We start from the raw sequence: 20,795 nt of genomic DNA, 5'->3' as shown, positions 1-20,795 counted from the left end.
TGTCCTGTCAGCTAATTGGGAGCGTAACGTTGACAATCTTAATTATGTTCCAGTTATATTCCCAGCTAGCTGCCTGCTCCGCCTGCTCCCACCCAGAGCGAGCCCCAATCCTATGAGAGGCCAAAAGCCAAATCCATCAGAAAGCATCGGAGCAACGAGATACAGAACGGGGTGAAGGGTAAAGAAACGGGGCGAAGGGTAAAGAAACGGGCTTGTCTGACGTGGGATAAGAAAGGCAGAGGAGATGGCAGTTTGTCTTGACATAAATAAGGATTTGGGGTACGATGTGAGAAACTCGCTCTGTAGCGAGGAATGCTTTCCAACCAGCAGCGGAACAGGTACCAGGGAAGCTTCTGAATTGGATCCTAATCAGCTAACACCAACGTCTGTCACACAGCGTCCCCGCTGGTGCTGAGCATCTCAGGTGCTCTTTTTGTCTGTGGCTTTGTGCTTGTGCCAGCTGTACACAAAGGAAAACCAGACACGTATGCACAGACACACAACAACTAACGGAACATCTTACATATTTAAAAATATTTTGATAAACGATGGCATTTTTAAGGTTAAAGATGAAGATTTAAAAAATAAAACGCAATATTGAGCGGGATAGCAGCGGCGAAGGAGCTGTTTCTAGCAGCCAGCTTTCACATCTCGGGGTGCTTGCTGGGATCCAGGCGCTCCCCCCACCCCAAGCGGCTGCCGTGCGCCGGAGCGCGGTGCGAGCCGCCCCCCTGCCCGCCTTGTCACCGCCTGCCCGCCCGGTACGGCCCTGTCACCGCCCGGCACCCGCCGGGCTCTCCCGGCCCGAGGGAAGGCGGCGGGCGCGGAGCACGCTGGGAGTTGTAGTGCCGGGACGGGCGGCGGCTGTGAGGGGCAGCGGCCGCGGCGCGGTACCGGGCAGGCCGCGGCGGCGGGGGGCAGCGGGACCGGGGCCGGGGGGGGGCTCGGGGAGGGCGGCAGGAACGGGCCGAGGGGAACGAAGCGCCGGCAGGGCCTCCTGAGGAAGCCGGGCTGTGGTGGTTGGTTTGTTTTTTCGGTGGAAGGGCTGGTCTGTGTTGCTACAGGGATACCTGAAGGAGGAACCTGAAGGAGGAGGGTGGTGGGGTGAGCTACCTTCCTGTCAGCCCTCTGAATATCGAGGCTGGTCTTGCCTTAATATGGACTTAATATTAGTATTGTTTCAGTTTAGCTGCGTTGTCTCTTTTAAACGGCTGATGGGAAGTAACTGGTGGTGATGGGAGGCCTTAAAGGTTTAGCCTTTGATGGAAATTGTTAAGATTACCTGTAGCACATGTAATTGTGTGTGTCTGGGTTATCTCAGTGCTTGTCTCATCAATGTATCTGCGATTGAACATGTTTTTTCACTCATATATGCAGATCTTATAAGCAAATTAGCTTTGCTGCTTTTCGTAATGGCAGGAAAAAGATCAAGTGACATTTCTAACGTATCATTTGTTTCCCAGATACAGTGATACAGACATAAAAACTTAAATTAGTTGCGTTGTTGTTTTCTATTCATGGCCTTGGAAGTACAGTAGCTTAATTTTATTGCTCTGTGCTGTTTAGTTAGATGAAAATGGAGGACTATGAAATATTCTGTAAGAAGCATCTTTCCAGAATCCAGGAAGAGGCAATAAAGACAGAAACCTCTTTCATTGTTCAGCACAAAAATATCTCCTTCATTCAGTTCCATGGAGTTCCTGTGCTTTCGCCCCTGGTAAGGCGGCTTCTTTTTCTTTTCTTCCCTGGTGTGTTACCTGTGCTTTGATATGTGTGTAGTGATGCTTCTGAAGGTACAGTTCTGTTTTAAGGTATTACCTGACCTGCTGCTTAGCGTAGTCTAGGCATTCCTAGCTTTAATTTTACAATGTAAAGGGTAAGTTTTTTTCAGTTGGTTGGTGGTTTTTTTTTTCTGTTTGTTTGTTTCAATGACTGCTATCATTTCTTGATTCTTCATTTATTATTTTCACATGGAGAGTGAAAATATTTGTAGTGTTAAATAGATAAATGTTACTGCTGGGCTTAACTTTAATATTATATTGACATTCCAAATATCAAATAATCTGTTTGTTTAAAACTGTCCAAAAATAATAATGTGACAGTAGAAATAGGAAATACTGAGGTTGTTAAAAAGCTTTTAATTATACTTCTTTTCCTCATATATTTGCACCTTCCTCTTATATATTTTACAGGCTCATCAATTATGTTAAAGCTATTCTATTCTTAATTTAAACAGAGCCAATAAGAAAGCTGTTGATAGTTCGTGTAATGCAACTGACTTCCTTTCAGTAATGAGAACTACGAATGGAGAGTGTCTGACAATGATCTCCAAAAGTTGTGATGCAGATATACATTAGAGATTAAAAGAATATATTGCAATATTTTTCATTTATAAATGGGTACATTTTTTGAATTATCATAGAAGAAATGTATAATTTGGCTAGAAACTACTTAATTTTGGAGAACTTTGTGAAACCACTTTTTGGAGATGAGGTTTTGTAGATTTAGTTTTGACTTTTATCCAAACTATATATTCTAAAGTAGTAACTTGGAAGATTTTCTGATATAGTTTTTGATAGGATCCAGAAACTTGCTAGCTTACATTTCTTTTTTTCTGTCTCATGAAATTTACCACTGGTTCAGAGGGCAAGTGCAAGCTAGTCCTTCACAGAACTTAATAGATTGAGCATAGGTAGGAATGCTGGTCACAGGGCTGCCAAAACCTCCCATCTCTGTGGAGGACTGGGAAAGACCTGTCCTGCAGTCTCAGTCCTGTGTCATTTGAAGTTGGCATTGCAGCATGGAATGCTCATAAAAAAATTATAAACTATCTTTTAAATTCATGTTCATTAGCATGTATGCCAAAAAAAGACTTTTTGTGCAACTGCATAAAAAAGTGTAATTGGTTAAAAAGAAATTGGCATTTAAAGTGTGTGCAAAATCTCAGCTTAGGTGGTTGTTTTTCTTCTGTTCTTTGTTTCTGTGGTTTTAATTTATTTTTGTAATTCTGTATTGTAACTTGCATTTAGTGGTATAAACCATGTTTCTTACACTCTGTTTTGCAGCTGAACTTTGAAAAGAAAAAGGAAATAGAGCAGTATAAACAGAAAGCACTGGATCTAGAGACCTGGAGACAGAACTCCAAGAAAAGAGCTTTACTGAATCGTGTTCAGGAGATTCTAGAAAATGTTCAGGTAGTGTTCAAACCCTTCTTATAGCTTTAGAGGAAACATCTCCTTATATATGTTTTGAGAAAGGGCTGGGATTTAGGTATTCACTAGTGAAATTAATAGCGGTTAACTCTCAAGAACCAGCATTTGCTAGTATTTGTGCTGTGTGACCGGATGATTGATTATTTAGCAGTATTCTCTACATTCATTGTAATGTGTGGGATTTGCTCTTCACTGATTTGGTGTATGCAAAAGGTAGACTACACTAACTGACGGTTGCTTTTGTAACTCTCAAGCAACTAGATTATAAAAGCAAACAAACGAAACTACTGTTGTTACAGCAACTGGCTTGCTTTATTTGCAAACCTGTAGTTTAATAGAAAAATGTGTGTATATATATACAACTTTATGATTACAGAAATAAAATTACCTTTGAAACAACTTGTAGTTCTGTTGGGTGCTTTGTAATTTTGCTGCAACTATTTTTTTTTTCTTTGGTTCTTCGGTGATGAATTCAGTAGGGTTTTAACTGAAAAGAATATTAAATACATCTAATCAAGCAGTATTATTTGTCTTTGTAACATAGCTATAATACAGCCTTTAAATTAACCTTTTGATTGAATGGGTACAGATAATGCTGAGTGTGTTGAGTTACTAAGGTGGCAAACCTCTAAGTTACCAAGCTCGTAGTGTTTACTGGAGCGCACATGGCAACAGTCACCTGACTTGGGATATGAAGAGCAGATCAGGAACTTACGTTCAGTACAAAAACCTTAGCTTTTTTTTTTTTTTTTTTTCAAGGATGTCCCCTTGATAATTGAGTTGCAACGTGTAGGATAACCTGTATTTTAGTGTGGAAGTGTGGAAATCATTTTAACCAAATGCTGGCTACAAGTACCATGTAATTTTCACTTAAATAAAAGAGAAGCTACATAATGCATGACATGTAACTAAAGTTGTTTTTACAAGTACTTGAAAAGTTATATTTCACATCTCTGGATTAGTAAAGAAATGAAAAAAATATAGTTCCTCTACTACCTTTAGGAATTATTTTGATTTGTTCTTAGTTGTCTGTAGGTTAATCTATATTTGATGTTGATTTTTTTCAATTACATTTCTTATTTAATATGAACGCGATTTCATATTTTAACAGGAATCTTGCAATATAATTTGAAGCCATAAAATTATTTGAATGTATGCAAATTACTGTGTGAAGAAAAAAGCATCTTTGCGTTCAGATATTTTGTATCACTAAAAATTCTGAGTGGACCATTATCCACATTTATATTTTAATTCCAGTAGCCTTTTTCTCATTGCATGGAGCTTTATATTGTAAGGAATTTGAAGGAAATTTGCAATACTCAAACTGAAAATTTTTATGGGTTTTAAGGTTGTAGCATTCTCTTTTAAGTGCAGATGAAGTTTGCATTAATTTGAAAATCAGAGATTTCATCCAAAATATGTGATATTTTTCAATTTTTATTTGCAGATCAGGAAGGGATCTAGTGCAAATGACGTGAACACGGGGGAGGGTGAGAATATGTGCCCTGCTTCAGACTCAAAAGCTTTGACTGACCTCACAGCTCCACCTGATGCCAGTTTGCCATGTTCTCCTAAACAGCATGGTCCCACGGAGCTTGAAAAGACTCCAGAACTTGTGTCATCAGATACGGTGGGGCAAGTGACATCAAATGTGACAGAAGCTCAAGCAGCTGAAGAGAACGTTTTTTCAAAGCAAAGCGAGAGTCGCTTCTCCGAAGACATACCTTGTCCAAGGGCTGCATCTCCTGACAGCACGCAGAGTAAGCTTGTGTCACACGCTTTGCAAAAGCAAGAGGGAGCAGCAGTGCCATCATCTGACAAGGAAGTCCAAGATCCGTATGTAATGAGCCTTCAGAACCTGCTGAAAAAATCCAGGGAGTACGTAGAGAAAGAGCAAACGAGGCGTGGCTCAAAAAGTAATTCAAAGAGGAGTATGAGTGAAAGTCATTCAGACAAAGAAAATGATGCAGTTAAAACAACTGATTCTGTGAAAGAGCGAGCGAAGCTTACAGGCAGAAATTCCACTGCTGTGCCACTTGATAAGCCCAGTCTTAATAAATCAAATACCCTTCTCCAAGGTACCTCTGCTCATAGCAATAACACAAGTATGTCAACTTTATCCAGTTTTTCTAAAGTGGACATTCCTATGAGAGTTGGAACACCCCCGCTGGTGGATTCAGATTCAGATGAAGAATTAAAAAATACTTCTGTGGTTGATCGTGACAGTAGCATTGTCAGGAGCCTCATGGGATCGTATACCAAATTGCCAAGCCCAGAGCCAAGCATGAGTCCTAAAATGCACCGAAGACGCCCAAGACCTCTATCGATGGGACACATAGTTATAAATAATCCTGTGAATGCTTATGAATTGAGCCCTAAAGGCAAGGGGAGAGCGATGGATTTAATCATGCAAGATATTGCTGATAAAAATAATGTGTCTGAATCAGTGCCTAAGTTCATGGTGGACTTCTCTATGCTTTGCCCTGGCAGAGTTCCTGGTGTCATCAGGAATTCTGCAGCTCCCTGTGATGGGTTGGTGGTTGGCAAACCAATTCGACATTCCTTTGGGCCTTTGGAAAGCAAGGGGCCGTTGTCTGCTACAGTGGAAGGACAGGTGGCGATGGACAGCAGGGGACCATATAAAGTAGAGACTGCTGCTAATACTGCAGCTCCAAAACTGAATGAGCCATTTGGCATCAGTCAGTCTACGGTATCACAGAAGCTCCTAGCTGTGCATGAAACTAAACCGTCCAGTTTGCTCGAAAATACTAAATGTAATTCTCCAGTAGAACTCAATAAATCTTACGATGTAGAAAACCCATCCCCGCTGCTAACACAGAGCAAGCATATGCGTCAGCAGATGGATACTCCAAGTGCTTCCCCGGCAAATGAGCAGTTTCTGGAAAATACCTTTGAAAAGGTAAAACGTAGGCTTGATTTGGACACCGACAATTGCCAAAAAGAAAACAGTCCCTGTGCTGTAACAGTTGGAATGGAAGAACAAGAGAAGCAGTGGTTGCAAGAACAGAAATATTCTGTGGGATCAGTTTACATTACCAAGAACACAGCTCCTGATTCAAGTATAGTAAAAGGTAAAAGATTCCTGTAGTTGAGGGTTTTTCCTTCAACTTACTTCTCAGTTTAGAAATCTTTTAGGGAGAAACAATGATAATTGAAAATGTTATAACGTAGTCATTGGTGGTTTGAAGTATATATATCAAAAGACAAAAGTTTGATTTAGTCAGTTATCTTTTTTCAGTAATCTCATTATTTCTCTGGTTTTTAATGACAAATTCTGAAATTTAACTTTCTACCTGAGCCTTTCCTAACTGCTACAGAATGGAGTCATTGCTGACTTAGGAGTCGATTGGAGTCAAAAGTCTTACAACACCTATTTGTAACAAATACTTGATTAAATCATTTATGAGGAAGGGTCGGATAAAACATTGTTTCTCAGTTTGGTGAATTCTGTATTTATTCTCAAGGGTGTCATTTAACCACAAAAAAATACTAAATTCTCATCTGAATGTAGAAGTTTGAACTTAGTTTTAATAAGAAATAATATTCCATTAGATATAAATAAGCCTACTAAAATACCCCATGTAAATTAAAAGAAAATGCCTTTTAAAAGGTAGGTTGCAAATTATTGTATAGGTATTTTCTTCCAATTCAAGACTCTTACATTTGTGTGTGTCTCTACCATGTCAAGCCAAAGTGGCTTAAGTATTTTTTTTTTTAACTCAAGTGAGTGTAGGTATGCTCTTCTCAGAACTAGATTTTTTGCATCTATGTTTTAATGTAGGCTTAGTTGGTGCCACTGCTGTTCCATCCACATGCTTGTCCTGCAAATATGAACATGCAAATATTCTGAAGGACTGAAGTAACTGATAAAGTTCTTTGTAATACATAGTGGCACCTTGATATCAAGGTTCTTGCAATACGTAGTGGCCGCTCTATGTGAAAGATGTCATGCTTTTTACCGATGGTGCAAATTACTCCTGTTAAAGCATGTATATCTGTGGCAAAGATTGCATAGAAAATGTTTAATGCTTGATTCTTTGTATTGTATATATCTTCTCAGAAGAGATTTTAAAAACTAAAATGTTGGCGTTTGAAGAAATGAGGAAGAGGCTTGAAGAACAGCATGCACAACAACTGTCAATTCTGATAGCTGAACAAGAGAGAGAACAGGAGAAACTGCAGAAGGTAAAGCAAAAAAGAGGAAAAATTCCAAGCTAAAGTCAAGCGTGTTGAAGTTTGTCAGGAAGCAGTTGTTTTTAAAATGTATATTCTGTTGCTTTGGAGTCTTAGAAAACTAGTCTTACAGTTGATTCTTTCTTTTGTAGGAACTGGAAGAACAGGAGAGGAAGCTGAAGGGAAAGAAGGTTGCTACAACGGAAATAGAAATTTCCAAAGTGAACATTAACAGCAGGATGGAGTTGGAGTGGAGAAAAAGCGAAAGTGGCTTACTGGAAAGCGTGCAGTCTCAGCTGGAGACAGTCCATAACACAAACTCGACCAGCATTGGTAAAACTTAGAATATAGTTAGATATTGTGGTATGTTTTTCTCTACAGTGCTTGACTGGAGTGACTGCCCATTGTACTGATAGAAGCAGGGCTCCTGTTCAGGCCTCTTGTCAGCAGATCCTGACCAACAGCTGCTGCCTTCAGCTGCTGACAGCATATGTAAAACAAATTTTCTTTTGCATGTTTGTCTGGGTGGCAGTTTCAGCCATTCTTGTACTGTTCCAGGTGTTGCATCTGCATAGAGTTGTTAAGGGGAATATTTGAGGAAGGCAAGTTAAAAGTAAATTGATCTGGTCAAGGATGTGGACATGAATTTGCATCGTGTCACAGAACGTTCATCCTGATGCCACGTAGCTGCGGTCTAGTGCTCTTGTTTGTGTGGGAGGATTAGAAGGGCTCTACCAGGGGGTCTTGTCTGTAAGGATGTACAGCAGTAGTCAATGGCATGTCTTGCCTGTTCCAGTGTGTTATGAAATGGTTGTTTTTCTTTCCATTGGTTTATCTAATTTTGCTCTGAAATGAATCAAATTTTCAGATTGCTTCTTGCCTGTAATTGACCTTGTAAACAAAGTTGCTACTTCTGAGCTGCGTTCTGTTTCTTCACTGTTTTAACATGCACTTTGCAAACACAGATGGAAATCTGATGTTTTAACAGGCGAAGAGCAAAGGAACTTCGAGAGTAAAATTGCTGAACTATATGATTAGGATTGTTTAATATTCATCTTTAGGTTCCATGTTAACAGCATTAAACACTTCAAAACCACTTTCTTTGAGATGCTTTATGGATAAGATTTTGTGTAGCAACTTTAATATTATGTGAGTGATTTATTTTTTTCATGCTGTAGCATACAGATATTTTTTCTCCCAATATGTAAGTATTATAGTCCACAATTTGAATAAGAATAGCTAACAGCATTGGGAACCTCTCTGTTCTCTCCAAAAAGACTTCCTGACTGCAGCCTGAGTTAAGTTTATGTGTGTGATTGAACTTTTTTTCTTAATTAGTTATTTTTATGGAGCGCTGTCTTATGTTTTGTTCTGAAGTATGATGATTGCATCTGTTTTTGTATATAGAGCTCTGTGTGTATTTGCATGAATAGTCATTACTTTATGGAAAGAAATCTGTGTGTTAAACCATACACTCTGCTTTGCGTGCAGGTTTTGCTCATACCACAACACCTAACACCTTCACTTCAACAAGTGAAACTTCATTCTACCTCTGGGGACCATCGGGTAGTGGAGTTATAAAAACCTCAGTATCTAGGCCAAGTAACAGGATCAAAACTAGGTGGACTCAGGTAAGGAAAAAGATTTATTTGTAACTTAAAAAGCCCTTTAATTTTTGTAAGACGCTGGCAATTTTGTAATAGCTGTGTAGTAATAAATTTCACTGAAAAGTTCGGTGTCCCTTCCTATATTGACTTGAATTACATGGGACAACTGTATAGTATGTTTTTCTTGCTATTCATATATGCAAAATAATCATATAACAGTATATTGCTTCTGCTAAATTAATACTGTGGTGGGTACTTCTGGCCTAGCCAAAACTTTTTACCCTTATCAACAGCTTGTTTCTTACTTCAAAACTTAAGTAACTGATGTTATTTGAGAAATAATTCTTAACTTCTGCTTTGTTTATTCAGTGTTTAGAAAATGCTACTTTTCTTTTAAGGTTTTCAGTCCAGAGATACAAATGAAGTTCAGTAAGATAACTGCTGTGGCAAAGGGATTTCTTACTCGTAGACTCCTGCAGACAGAAAAACTGAAACATCTTAAGCAAACTGTAAAAGTAAGATCCACATTTTTAATTATGTGGCTTCTCCTCCTGTTGAGTATGTTCTTTTTATCTTTCTTTCTCTCCTATTGTCAATTGACAGTTGAAATCATGCATTTTCTGCTTTCAGAAGAATTTAGTAATATCTGCCATTTGAACATGTTTAAGTGCTGCATTGCTTACTGTCATAAGGTCCAAGTAAAAGACAACCAGCACTACGCAAAAAGTTTGTGATGATTCCTTGGTTGTGAAGGATTATGCTCAGTGCTTAATCTCATTTCCCCCTCTCCCCCAGGATACTATGGAGTTCATAAGGAATTTTCAGTCTGAAGCCCCATTAAAAAGAGGAAGTGTTTCAGCACAAGATGCATCCCTTCATGAAAGAGTAATGGCTCAGGTGACATAATTTAAACTTCCTTTTTCTTTCCTAGCTATTCTGCTTTTGTAAAAAGAAGTTGGTTGTTTATGTGTGGTAGTATAAATACCAGAAACTTTCACAGTGGCTTTATTCAAAAGAAAAAGTGTAAACTCTGTGAAGAAAAGATTAGATTTTTCTGCTGACACATTAAGAGGGATTTCTAAATTACCTTTTAAAGTGTTTTGTCTAAATGGAGTTTGGTGATCAAAACCATGGGAAAGCTAACTATTTTATGAATTTTTTAACTATTCTTTCCAGCTGCGAGCTGCTCTGTATGACATCCATGACATATTTTTTACAATGGAGGCATCTGAAAGAATGAATATTCTGCGTCACGATCGTGAAGTTCGTAAAGAGAAAATGCTTAGGCAAATGGTGGGTTATAGTCATGACAATGTAAACTGCTTTTTCTTTTTTTTTAAGAGTTTAAATACTGAATCATTTTGCTTTTAAGAGACTCTTCCTGATGAAGTAAAAAGTTTACAATCTTAATTGTTAAATTGTGCTCGTGTAATTATTAAAAGTTAAAAATAATAATAAAAATCACTGCAGTAGGAGATATCTGTCTTGAAACTTTTAGTGCGTAGGCATAATAAACAGTGAAAAACATGATGAAAGTGATAACAAAATTTCAGACTTCAAGAATTTATTATGCCACGCAAGCGTTCTTAATCTGGTAGTATAAGGAAGATTCTTTGATTTTAAAGAAGATAGAAATCTTGGATTTAGCCTGAACATGAACTTTGTACTGAAAAGAGAGAAATTTAAAATATATCAATATTTTTATTTATTTGTTTTAAAGTAGGGTCAGGTCAGATGAGGTTAAGCTCAATTAAAACAGTAATGAGTGTTGCTGTTGGTTGTTTTTGCTTTTATAGGATAAAGTAAAGAGTCCAAGAGAGAGAGCAACGCTTTCAACAGCTACGCAGAAATCTCTGGATAGGAAAAAGTACATGAAGTATGTGCAGTTCTCCCTTTGGTGGGTGGAGGGTGCAAGAGGATGGGTAGGAAGAGTAGGAAATAGTGAAAATAAGTTTTTGGAGAAACAGATTCTTTGGAAACCAACATGTCTCCTAAGAAGAATGAATAAAAAAGCTTCAGACGTGTGGTGTGTTACCACTTGTAGCAGTTCTGTCTAACTTTTGAGAGACTTGTTGTCCCTGTGGGCAAAATGGTTGTTCCAGGTTGTGCATTTACAGCATATTTCAGTGGCGATCAAAACAACCTCTGTGCACTCAATTTATGGTTGATTTTTGTAGGTTATTTTATCAACCTTTCCAAAGTGCCTAGCAAGAGGGATACTTGGTAGAGTATCTCTGGCAAGGAGTATTTTTGGGATGGTGGCAGACATTATCTGTCTACTGCAACGCAGTGAACAGAATAGAAGTGTTACACTTGCTCATGCGTAAAAAGCGGTAATCCGTAGAACTATTCTGGCAGTATTATATGTAGATGTAGATTCTGTTGCTGGTTTTCTCTTGCTATTTATGTTTAAGACCTACATGATGATTTTGTAACTTAAATATGCTTCAATGCTGTTGTTTCTCTAGGGCTTCAGAAATGGGAATGCCAAGTAAAAAAATAATCATAAAACAAAAAAGTCCTGAAAGCCGGTGAGTGAAGATTACTCGTATTACAATGCTTCTAAAGAATCTATGATGTTAGATTCTTTGGTCTTTGTTGCTTGTTTGACATCAATCAGCTGGATTTTAGCCATTATTGTGGCATTAATGAAATCGGATTTAGTGTGGTCTGAGAAAAGGGGTTATTACTTCTAAAGTTAGAAAAAATATTTTTTTTTATTTTCCTCAAAGTCAGTTCAGAAATTATTTGTTTACAGTTGTAACTCTGTATGTTCAGATTCAAGGTTTCTCTCAGATATACTATTAGTATCTCTTAAGCTTTTCTTTTGTGTGTGTGTCTTTGCTTTAAATAGCTAGTGAAAGTAGTATTTTTACTCTGGAATTTTAATTCCTGCCACTTTCGCCTACATGTCACAGCCCTCTAGCCATTCTGAAACTTTCTGTGTGAAAGATGATGCATAGTTCAGTATTCCTCGTGAGATTTTTATTTTATTTTGTTTTTATTTTTATTTTATTTTATTTTATTTTATTTTAAGAGGGGAAAAAGCACTAATAGAAGTTTGTGTTTTAACAGAGTACTTCAACCAAATCAAGGACAGAATGCCCCAGTTCATAGATTGCTTTGCAGACAAGGGTAAGGACACAGCATGTTCTTGGCCTAACATTAAAAGTAAATGCATAGTGCAAAAACACAGTAATTTCGAAGTAATATTTATACTTAATGGTGCAACTGTTTTTCAAAGGCAAAATAATTCTCACGGTATTTTGAGAGTGATAAAGCTTTATTTTACCTTATACTGCAAGAAAATACTTAGTGTTATCATCCTCTTGTGTATTGTCTCCATTTACACCGTGTTTTGACATTTCTATTTGTAACATTCATTCCATGAAGCTTTGCTTCCACTTAATGAAATATATGTATTTTTAAATGTAGACTGTAATGCCACAGTATCTGAACTGAATCAGTTTCTTGAACAGAGTTTTAAAATTCTCTGGAGAGATGGTCTCTTACGTAATGTATCTTCTTAAGCCTTAATAATGTCAATAGGTGTTGTGCACAGAGAATCATTAAGGTTGGAAAAGACCTCCAAGATCATCTGGAGGAGCCTATATGGGACAGTGTAAAAATGATTTCATGCCAAACAGTTTGATAGTGTCTTTATATTTTTGGATACGGTCTTTCAACATTGATGCAAGTGACTTATTAACTCTTTTATATTTAATTAGAACCCCTAAGACCTCAATGAAGGGGGTTGATCAAAATAGAAAGAAGGCCTCAGAGAGCAGAGTGTCTAACAAGGCTGTTCCAGGTGTGTAGAAAATTGGTGCTTGGATTGTATAGTAAATAATAAATAATAAATTACTAGTATCAAGAAAAAATAGATGGGGGGTATATTGTTTTCCTTTTCTTGCGCACCTGCTTTGCTGTGTCCTAGATCTAACCTGTCTCTTCAGACATGCACTGGTAACTTAACCATCCGCTGTAAAGTTCTGCAAATGTGGGGTATAGAATGTACTACATAGCTCATTTGATTTCACTTGTCAGATGCCCAACCATAAGTATTTTTTCCAAATATATTCACTGTAACTGTTTGAGAGGCTAATAGTAGTCAAACTAGAGTTGGATCGATCGTGTCGTTGCAGTTCTGTACATGCGTAACTTGTCCTTTCAATAGGTTTTGTTTCAAAGACAGGACAGTTTCAGAAGACTTGCCAGTGGGCATTTAGTCTCCATATGCTGAAACTTAAGTTTCTACTGTAGAATCTTACAGAATGTGTGAGTCTTAATGAGACAAAAATAATACTCCAAAAGTGGAGTATTCCTGAGCTTGCATACAGAGATTACCAGTTGGTTACCTTTTTAATAAGAAGGTTTGATAATAGTGCCAGACCTCTCTGTTTTCAGCCTGTTCAGGCATGAAGAGAATAAAACACTATGAAATATCTTTTGCAATTTCCATTTCCTAATCTGATTTCAAATTTCTTAAGTGACAAGCCTTTATTTATCAACAGATGAGTTGGTTTGGAGTTTTAAAAGCTGTTTAAGATCTTTATGACACTTTGCTCTCAAAGGAGAGTTCCACAAGTCAAGTATAAAACAATTAGGAACTTTTGGGCTCAAGAAGTCAAACTATAACGTGGTAGAATTTCAGCTCCTTCTCATGGTGATCTGAAATAACGTTGTGTATTAAGTATCAAACCTTTCCTAGAAGGAAGATTCTGCATTTACTGCTGACCTGGAGCAATGCTATAGGGAGTATCTCCATACTTCAGTACAGAGTGTGCACTGTTCAAATGTTCTGTTTTCTCAGAAGTGATTGTCCTTGTACTTCGTGAAGCCAAGAGAAGTGGCTGTAGAAGGACATACGCTAATAAGAAACCATGCGTATACATCTTCAGCATTTCATTTTGAAAGCAAATAAAGGGGATGGGGGGAGGAGTAAATGATGAGATTCCAACCAAGGTTGGTTTGTTTTATTTTTCAGTTACCAATTCTCCTGGCAATGTTGTCACCACTAAGGTGCAGCAAGGCAGTTACTCAGTTGCACTCAAAATTAGCAAAGATTGTAAATAATTTCTCTGAAATAGAAAGAAGAATATTAAGTAAGCAATGTAACTGTAGCAAGCAAAGGTAACCATATGTCAGTTACTATTTGCAAGTTTGATGAACCAATCAATAACCCTTCCAGTTACAATATTCCAGAAGTTGTCAAGAGGAGTAATGAGAGTATGGTGTCAGTATCAAGCTTAGCATTGATTTGGGATCTGGATGCTTCCCCAGTCTCATATAATTGATGCTTGGGGTGTGATGATCTATCGTGTTTTTTGCATTTAAGTCTGACATCCAGTTAAAACATTCTCTGTCACTCTCTTGCATTGGCAGTGCGTGTTGCTCTGCTGAGTCCCCAGGTTTATCTTAGTTGTAATTATCTAAGTCCTGACAGTTAGTACCAGGCAATTAAAGGAATCCTTTAGAATACATCTCTAAATTTCTCAATTCCATTCTTTATTGCTATTTGTTGACTATCTGGAAAGCTGTATAATGCCTCCTGTAGTGACCTTCTTCGAACACGAAGTAGATGATTTAACCAGTTGTATGCTGTCTAGTTCTGGTTACACAATATAACCTCAGTTTAGTGTTTTGATGTCACTTAATTTCCTGTGGTATATAAAAGAGCATGTGGAAGTACTGGTATTAAATAGGTTAGACTACTTATACCACGTGGGTAGTAGAAAGGCATTCTGAAATTACTGGATGGGGAATGTTTGGCATGAAAGAAATCTGCATAACTTTGCATAATAAAGAATACCTTAAGTTGAATATATTTAATGTGGTTTTCTTTATATATGGATTAATTTGAATAGTGAGAGGTTTGGCAGTATGTTGAATATATTTGGTTTTAGTGAAGTAAGTTTCTTTTCAAGAGAGATTCTTGGAAGTCAACTGTAGTAAGGCAACAAGACCATTGAGAAACTATAATCTCAAGTCAATTTGAAAAGAAATGACGTACTTATATCTGTAACTATGTTAAGTCTGCAAACTCTTAACCCATAATATTTCTATTTTGTTTATTGTCCTCGTTCATCCCTAACTCGCAGTTAAATCCCTAACTCGCAGCTTGTTAGAGGGACAAAAGGGAAGAAGGGTTAGCAGAATACAGATATTCCAGATGTCCCTTAAGCATTCAAACTAGGTGTGAGAAACAACTTCAGAAGAAGACAGTGACATAGCCATCAAACTACTTTTTTTTCCCATTCTTTTGACTGTTCTTTTAACTTCTGTCAACAAAGTGCTTTGTAGTTCTGATACCACTCTGATTGGTGTCTTTTTCTAGCACAAAGGTATTTTTCTTTAATAGGTGGTCTTAAATTTAGTTTTTGTTATGTACTCCTTGAATCCAAAGGTCTGTACTAAAGAGAGAACCTAATAAATCTATGAAGAGTCATCCTTTTGTTTGTTTGGTTTTGTTTTAATGGGGTAATGATGCTCAGTCAGTAGCTTGCAAGCTGTGCTAGGCAGGGCATTTACAGGGAGGGACTAGGCAGGGGGAGAAAACTGACTTGAAATATGTCCACTTATTTCCTAATAGTAAAACATTATTAAAGGTGGGCTGATTCAAAACTATGTGGTGTTCAAGCACTACTAAAGCATCGTGCTTGTCAGCCTGGTTGTTTGTCATACGGGATCACAGGTGAGCTGAAGAGTACAGCACCGGCGAGTGCTGGGCCAGCGGGAATGCCTTTTTGTGTAGTGGGAAACAGTGTTCAGATGTGAGGGATCCTGCTGTGGTAAGGTCTCTGGGGGCATTTGCAAAGCTGCTTTGCACTGTGCTAGTAACTGAAAATCATTTAAAAAAAAAAAAAAAAAAGACTGGCACTTACTTTGTCACAGTTGTTTAATTGCCTGGTAACTATTTCTTTTCCATGGCTGTCTTCCATTTTCACTGCTCTGCACCATGTGATATAACTTTCACTGCTTTCATATAAATGTTTGCTCACATTGCCGGACACTCTCAATAACTTCCTGCACCTAATGAATGCTGAATTGTGCTTCTTTTTAGCAGCCTGCAGTGCTAAACCCTTATCACTGGAAGATAATTGTGCTATGCATAGTGTAATATGGCTTTCTAAATATGTATATATTTAGAAATTTGTTACATGTGGAGAGATTTTTATTTTACTTTTTACTCTTAAGCAGCTTTCTTTTTATTATAAGGGCTTTGCCTGATAAAGTTATTCATACTGCACTTTTAATTCTGGTTGTGTTTGTCAACATATGGAAACCTGCAACTGTTCTCCTGAAAAGACAGTTTGCTTTTATTAAGATTTGAGTATTCTCTGGCACATATATTATTTTTTTAATAGTTTATTGAAGTCTATCAAAGTGTCAGAGTGAAACTTTACATTTTGCCTATGCCTTACACTTGCTTCCCTCTGGCTCATGCACACGTTTCTCCTGAACCTGAAAACTATTCATCTTGGGGGCAGTTGCTATGCATTAAGAACAAATGTAACAGAAGAGAGATCTGTTGTCGTGTGTGGATGTCTGAGGAAGAGAGTTTAGGCCCACATTCCAAGAAACAAGAATGAAGATAATTAGAAATACTAAGATCAACTTACAGTGTTAACTTCCTATGCTTTGCATTACTCTTGCTCTGTCTCTACCTCTTTGTTTATTAACATGGGAGGTGGGAAAAGAAAAGAGTTGTCTTAAATATTTGACTTGGTATAGTATTTTCTTAATTGATATTATGTTTAAAAGTAGTACATGGAATAGTTAATCATATTTAATCTGTCTTGGTAATGTTACAAACAGACTTACCTTTTAAAAACTTCTGAATTATAGTCGCAGATGTTTTAGATTAGCAGAAGAGACAATGGAACAATTACTGAGGAAGGAAAAACTAGAACATGTTACTTTCAAGCCTACTAGTAGTTTTAGCAACCTGTTCCACTTACGTGTTCATAAGGCATTTCAAGTGTAACATTATGAAAAGTGTCGTTTTCAAAGTAGGCACTGAATATATAATAATGCTTTAAAATTTTGTCTTTTCAGCTGTATTTGCTAGATAATCTTGTTGCAAAAAACAGTATCAACTGTGAAATGGTAATACTTCTACTTTGTTTTTAGGAGCATATGCAGGAAGAACCCAAAGAAAGAAGCCAAATGTTGTGACAATTTAAGACGACAGCACTCGCTGGGATAAACAGGCTATTTTTTAATGATGGCATTCTCAGCACTGATTCAAGTATTTCATGCCCTAAATTTATATGTATATTCAGAAATGGTAAACATACTTTGTTTTTTCCAGATGATGACATATTCATACAATCATATTTAAGTAATAAAGGGCTGCAAAGCTCTAATACTGTGGAAAATTGCATGTTAAACTTATTAGATCTTCATACTACTGTGTACACATAAGATTCATAACGTTATTTAAAGAAGACCGTAGAGCAACATTAAGTTAATTCATGACTTAACACTCTGTAATTCTTGTATCTCTCATAAAATTTTTGCAAATTGCAATTTCTGTGTATGGTTGCCACCATAAATAAGTCACGCGTATATATTTTTAGTTTCATACCATAAAGTTAAATCAGTTAAATAAGCAAAAATATAATCCTTAAACAAAACTGAGCTCTTCAGTCAGTGAATTTGTCAGCAGCCTTTCTGGATGTGTTTGTGTAAATGCGATTACCTAACTTCATGGCTGCTGAATTGAACAGATACGGATCCAGATTAACTACTGGACAGACAGATGTACTTGCAAAGACTGTACTGAAACTGCCCCTTTCTGCACATGGTAGATCAAACCATTGTGCTGGAAGTCCTATGATTTTTTTTCCTTCCTGTCTGTGGCACTTTGTTACAGAAATAATTTTAGCCGAGATTAAGAGAAGTATATGTTCAACAAAAACATGAGACGGCAAGATTTTAATTGTTTTATCATTTCAGACTTGCACATGATTGTCTATAATAATAATTCATATGCCTTATGTTTTCTTTTTGACATCTGCAGTTTTTCTGAGCAGTTTCTCTTGTACCATGATCTAACAGCCCTTGTACTGAAATAACGTTTCCTGGTCTCGGGGGGGGGGGGGGGGTTAAAAACCTCTACCAAAACCCAAGAAAAACAGTCTCTCATTTAAGAAAATCTAATACTGAAATATCATGTTCATATTTTGTCTTGGTTGTCATACTGATGGATATTATTCTTCAACATGAGGGGAGTGGAAGTCTCTAAGTTCTTTCTCTTAATGAACTGGTGATGGGATGTTAACATTAGAAACCAGAGGAAAAGCTTGGTTATTTAAGTCTTTGCAGTGCTCACTTCTTTGCTCTTTTACCCTAGCACTAGGGAACTGATTACTTAAATGTGAAATGGGTTATATTTTGTTTTCTTCCTGGTATCAGTACAATGCAACCTTGGAGGCTTTGTAACATAGGGACACTGATAAAGGAGAAAAAGGACTGATAAGTTCTATTGGGTTAAACAATAACTGTAAAAAGGAGGATTAATAGTAGGATGAAGAGAGTTATCTTCAGCGACAGCGATGAACAAATTGGCTTGCTTGTGGCACTAGTTGTGACCTCTATCAGTAAGTGTGTCCTCTGCAGCTAGTTACGTCGTTAAAAACAAATGTTTTGTACCAAGTGATACCAGATTGCTTATGTAGAAAAGGCAAAATGCTTCCTAAATACTTTGAAGATGTCACTGCTCAGTGGCTCTGTGCTGTAGCTTTTATTTGAAAGCTTTGGGGTGCCTTCCCTAATGGTGCAAATGTAACAGTTTACACCACTGGAGAACCTGCCTCCTTCATATAAATTCTACGGCTCTTTAAAATTTCAGATGTAATCCAAAAAATGCCTGAGACAAGCTTCCTGCTTACTCAGTAGTTATCAAAATGCTGTTTTGATTTCCTTTGTTTGGAAACTCCAGAAACAGGAGTGGAAAACATCTCAAAGGGGAAAAATACTGACAAGTGTAACCTGTGCTGCAGGTGGCAAAGCTTGCTGTTGATATATCAGAGCTAAAGACTGATGCTTTTAAAGGATGTTTTATATACTGTATTTATTATTAGCATAGGCAATATGTTGACATAAAGATTGGTTTAGTGTGTGAGTAAAACTGAATGCTTACCTTCAGGTCAGGTTTCACACCTGAGCCTCTTTTACTTTAAGCATGTTTCCAATGTGTGTAATAAGGCCTTGTAGCACAACTTCGTTTGTTTTTAATAAACTTTCATGCGGCCTTTCTCTTGACAAGTGCCAGAATTTGTTTTTTGTACTTGATCTGTGTTTTTTATTTATACATACTTAATTTATCTTTTTATTTTGTGTGCGACTGTAATATCATTACAGAAGTGTATTTATTTTTGTACTTTCGTTTTCACCGGTCTTGCTTTTTACTTAAACATATTGCACAATAAACCTGCGATCTTTCAAAAGACCTGTACTGTTTGTTTGTTTTTCCCCCTAATTTTAAGAAAATCGCGGCGTGAATTAGGACAGGGCCTTTGGATGGGGCGGGGCGGGAAATGGCGGCGGAAGGCTCGGCCCGGCCGCGGCACCACGTGACGGGGGGGCAAGATGGCCGCCTTCCCCTGGTGAGCCTGTGGGAGGGGGCCGGGGGCGGGCAGGGCCGGGGGCCGAGGCTCCTGAGGGGGCCGCCGGGCTCTGCGGCTCCGTGAGGGGGGCGCGGCGGGGAGCGAAGCCCTCGGGAAGCGAAGCCCCGGCGGGGTTCGGGGCCGCTGGGCCTGAGGGGGCTGAGGCGGCGGCGGGGGGTCCTGGAGCGTCCCCTGGGGTCGTGGCGCCGCGGTCCCCCCTCAGGCTGCCGGGGGAGGCGGGGGGGAAAGCGGCTGAGGGGGGCGGTGGCTGAGGGAGCGGGCTGCTGAGAGCCTTTATGGGCCTCTTTGTTTATTTTCCCGGAGTAAGCAAAATAATTAGTTTAGAGCAGTTCATTTCTGGCTTGGTGTGATCCCGATGGATTTTATGATGCCCCTCTAAGAGGAAGGGGCAGGGGAGATAACGGAGGTTCAGTCTCGTCGTGCCCAGCGGATGTCGCTGTTGATCCCCAGCAGGGCAGGAGTTGGAGCCGCCTTGGTGGGTACCGTGAGGTGAAGATTTCTGTGGAGAGAATTTAAATTTGCTACCAAGAGCTTTAGTTTCCATTAATTATCTTCCACGAGCTCACTGGGAGGGGTTGCTGTGGTTGTGGGCACGCACTGAAGAAGCAGAGTCCAGGCAGCAACACGAAGTGTTTCCACAGGAGCACAGCATCCCGATGGGGAAGCTGCGCTTTGTAGTTATGGCGAGGAAGGATAAAGGGGGCTCTGTCACTGACAGAGTGAAGGAAAATATGTTTGTAGCTATCTTTTTCTCCAAACTTATTTTTCGTTATAAATAAGCTATGTTTCTGGAAGGCTTGCTCTCCTGATGCAGCTGATTTACTAGAGTCCTGAGCAAACTAGCAATCGAGCTTAACATAGAATCAAGAAAAGTAAAATGCAGTTATTGGGTTGACATAAATTTTCTATATGTGTATATATTCATGCTGAAAGTCATCTCTTTTTTGTTATTAACATGAGTGAACACTTATATTTAATGTAAAGTGGAAATAATTTGTAGCTGAAAAAGTTTGTTGATGAAACCAGTTGAAATTTTACAACGTCAGAGCCATGCTTTTTAAAATAAAGCATTTTGCACTGCAGTGAATTTAGAACTTCTATTTACGCAGCTAAGAAAATCTGAGGGTGTAAGACAGTTGTAACCCATG

General features: G+C 38.3%; 2 protein-coding genes across 8 annotated transcripts in view; both read left to right on the top strand.

Annotated features, from left to right (window-relative positions):
* The first annotated feature begins 48 nt into the window (after window positions 1–48).
* Window positions 49–19,467, top strand: CCP110 (centriolar coiled-coil protein 110). 6 transcript variants are annotated; one of them, XM_083800427.1, is made up of 15 exons: window positions 49–178; window positions 1,567–1,717; window positions 3,066–3,194; window positions 4,660–6,304; window positions 7,294–7,418; window positions 7,559–7,739; window positions 8,898–9,037; window positions 9,412–9,528; window positions 9,809–9,910; window positions 10,190–10,306; window positions 10,810–10,889; window positions 11,482–11,544; window positions 12,089–12,148; window positions 12,742–12,824; window positions 17,147–19,467. In XM_083800427.1, exons 2-15 carry the CDS (start codon window positions 1,571–1,573, stop codon window positions 17,197–17,199), a joined length of 3,042 nt encoding a protein of 1,013 aa, XP_083656553.1. In that variant the 5' UTR covers window positions 49–178; window positions 1,567–1,570; the 3' UTR covers window positions 17,200–19,467. The 6 variants fall into 6 exon arrangements, with proteins under 6 accessions (XP_083656553.1, XP_083656557.1, XP_083656552.1 ...); XM_083800426.1 differs by lacking the exon at window positions 49–178 and adding an exon at window positions 766–890; XM_083800428.1 differs by lacking the exon at window positions 49–178 and adding an exon at window positions 899–1,019.
* A 37-nt stretch (window positions 19,468–19,504) lies between these two features.
* Window positions 19,505–20,795, top strand: part of VPS35L (VPS35 endosomal protein sorting factor like) — a 56,982-nt gene continuing 55,691 nt past the window's right edge. Inside the window, exon 1 of one of the 2 annotated variants that reach the window (XM_083800432.1) lies at window positions 19,505–19,626. In XM_083800432.1, the coding sequence (XP_083656558.1) occupies window positions 19,610–19,626 (17 nt within the window). In that variant the 5' untranslated portion in view covers window positions 19,505–19,609. Of the gene's footprint in view, window positions 19,627–19,902; window positions 20,123–20,795 lie in introns of those variants that run through there. The other variant, XM_083800433.1, reaches the window with a different exon arrangement.

The sequence above is a fragment of the Anser anser genome, assembly GCF_964211835.1.
Source record: "Anser anser genome assembly, chromosome: 15".
NCBI lineage: Eukaryota > Metazoa > Chordata > Aves > Anseriformes > Anatidae > Anser > Anser anser.
This window is presented reverse-complemented; position numbering and strand designations above follow the sequence as displayed.

What these genes read in the sequence shown, in the direction of transcription:
- CCP110 (XM_083800427.1), top strand. Translation starts at nt 1,571, where the DNA reads ATGAAAATGGAGGACTATGAAATATTCTGTAAGAAGCATCTTTCCAGA. An exon ending in AGATTCTAGAAAATGTTCAG is followed by an intron (nt 3,195 to 4,659) that starts GTAGTGTTCAAA and finishes TTTTATTTGCAG; the next exon opens with ATCAGGAAGGGATCTAGTGC. An exon ending in CAAAAAAGTCCTGAAAGCCG is followed by an intron (nt 11,545 to 12,088) that starts GTGAGTGAAGAT and finishes GTGTTTTAACAG; the next exon opens with AGTACTTCAACCAAATCAAG.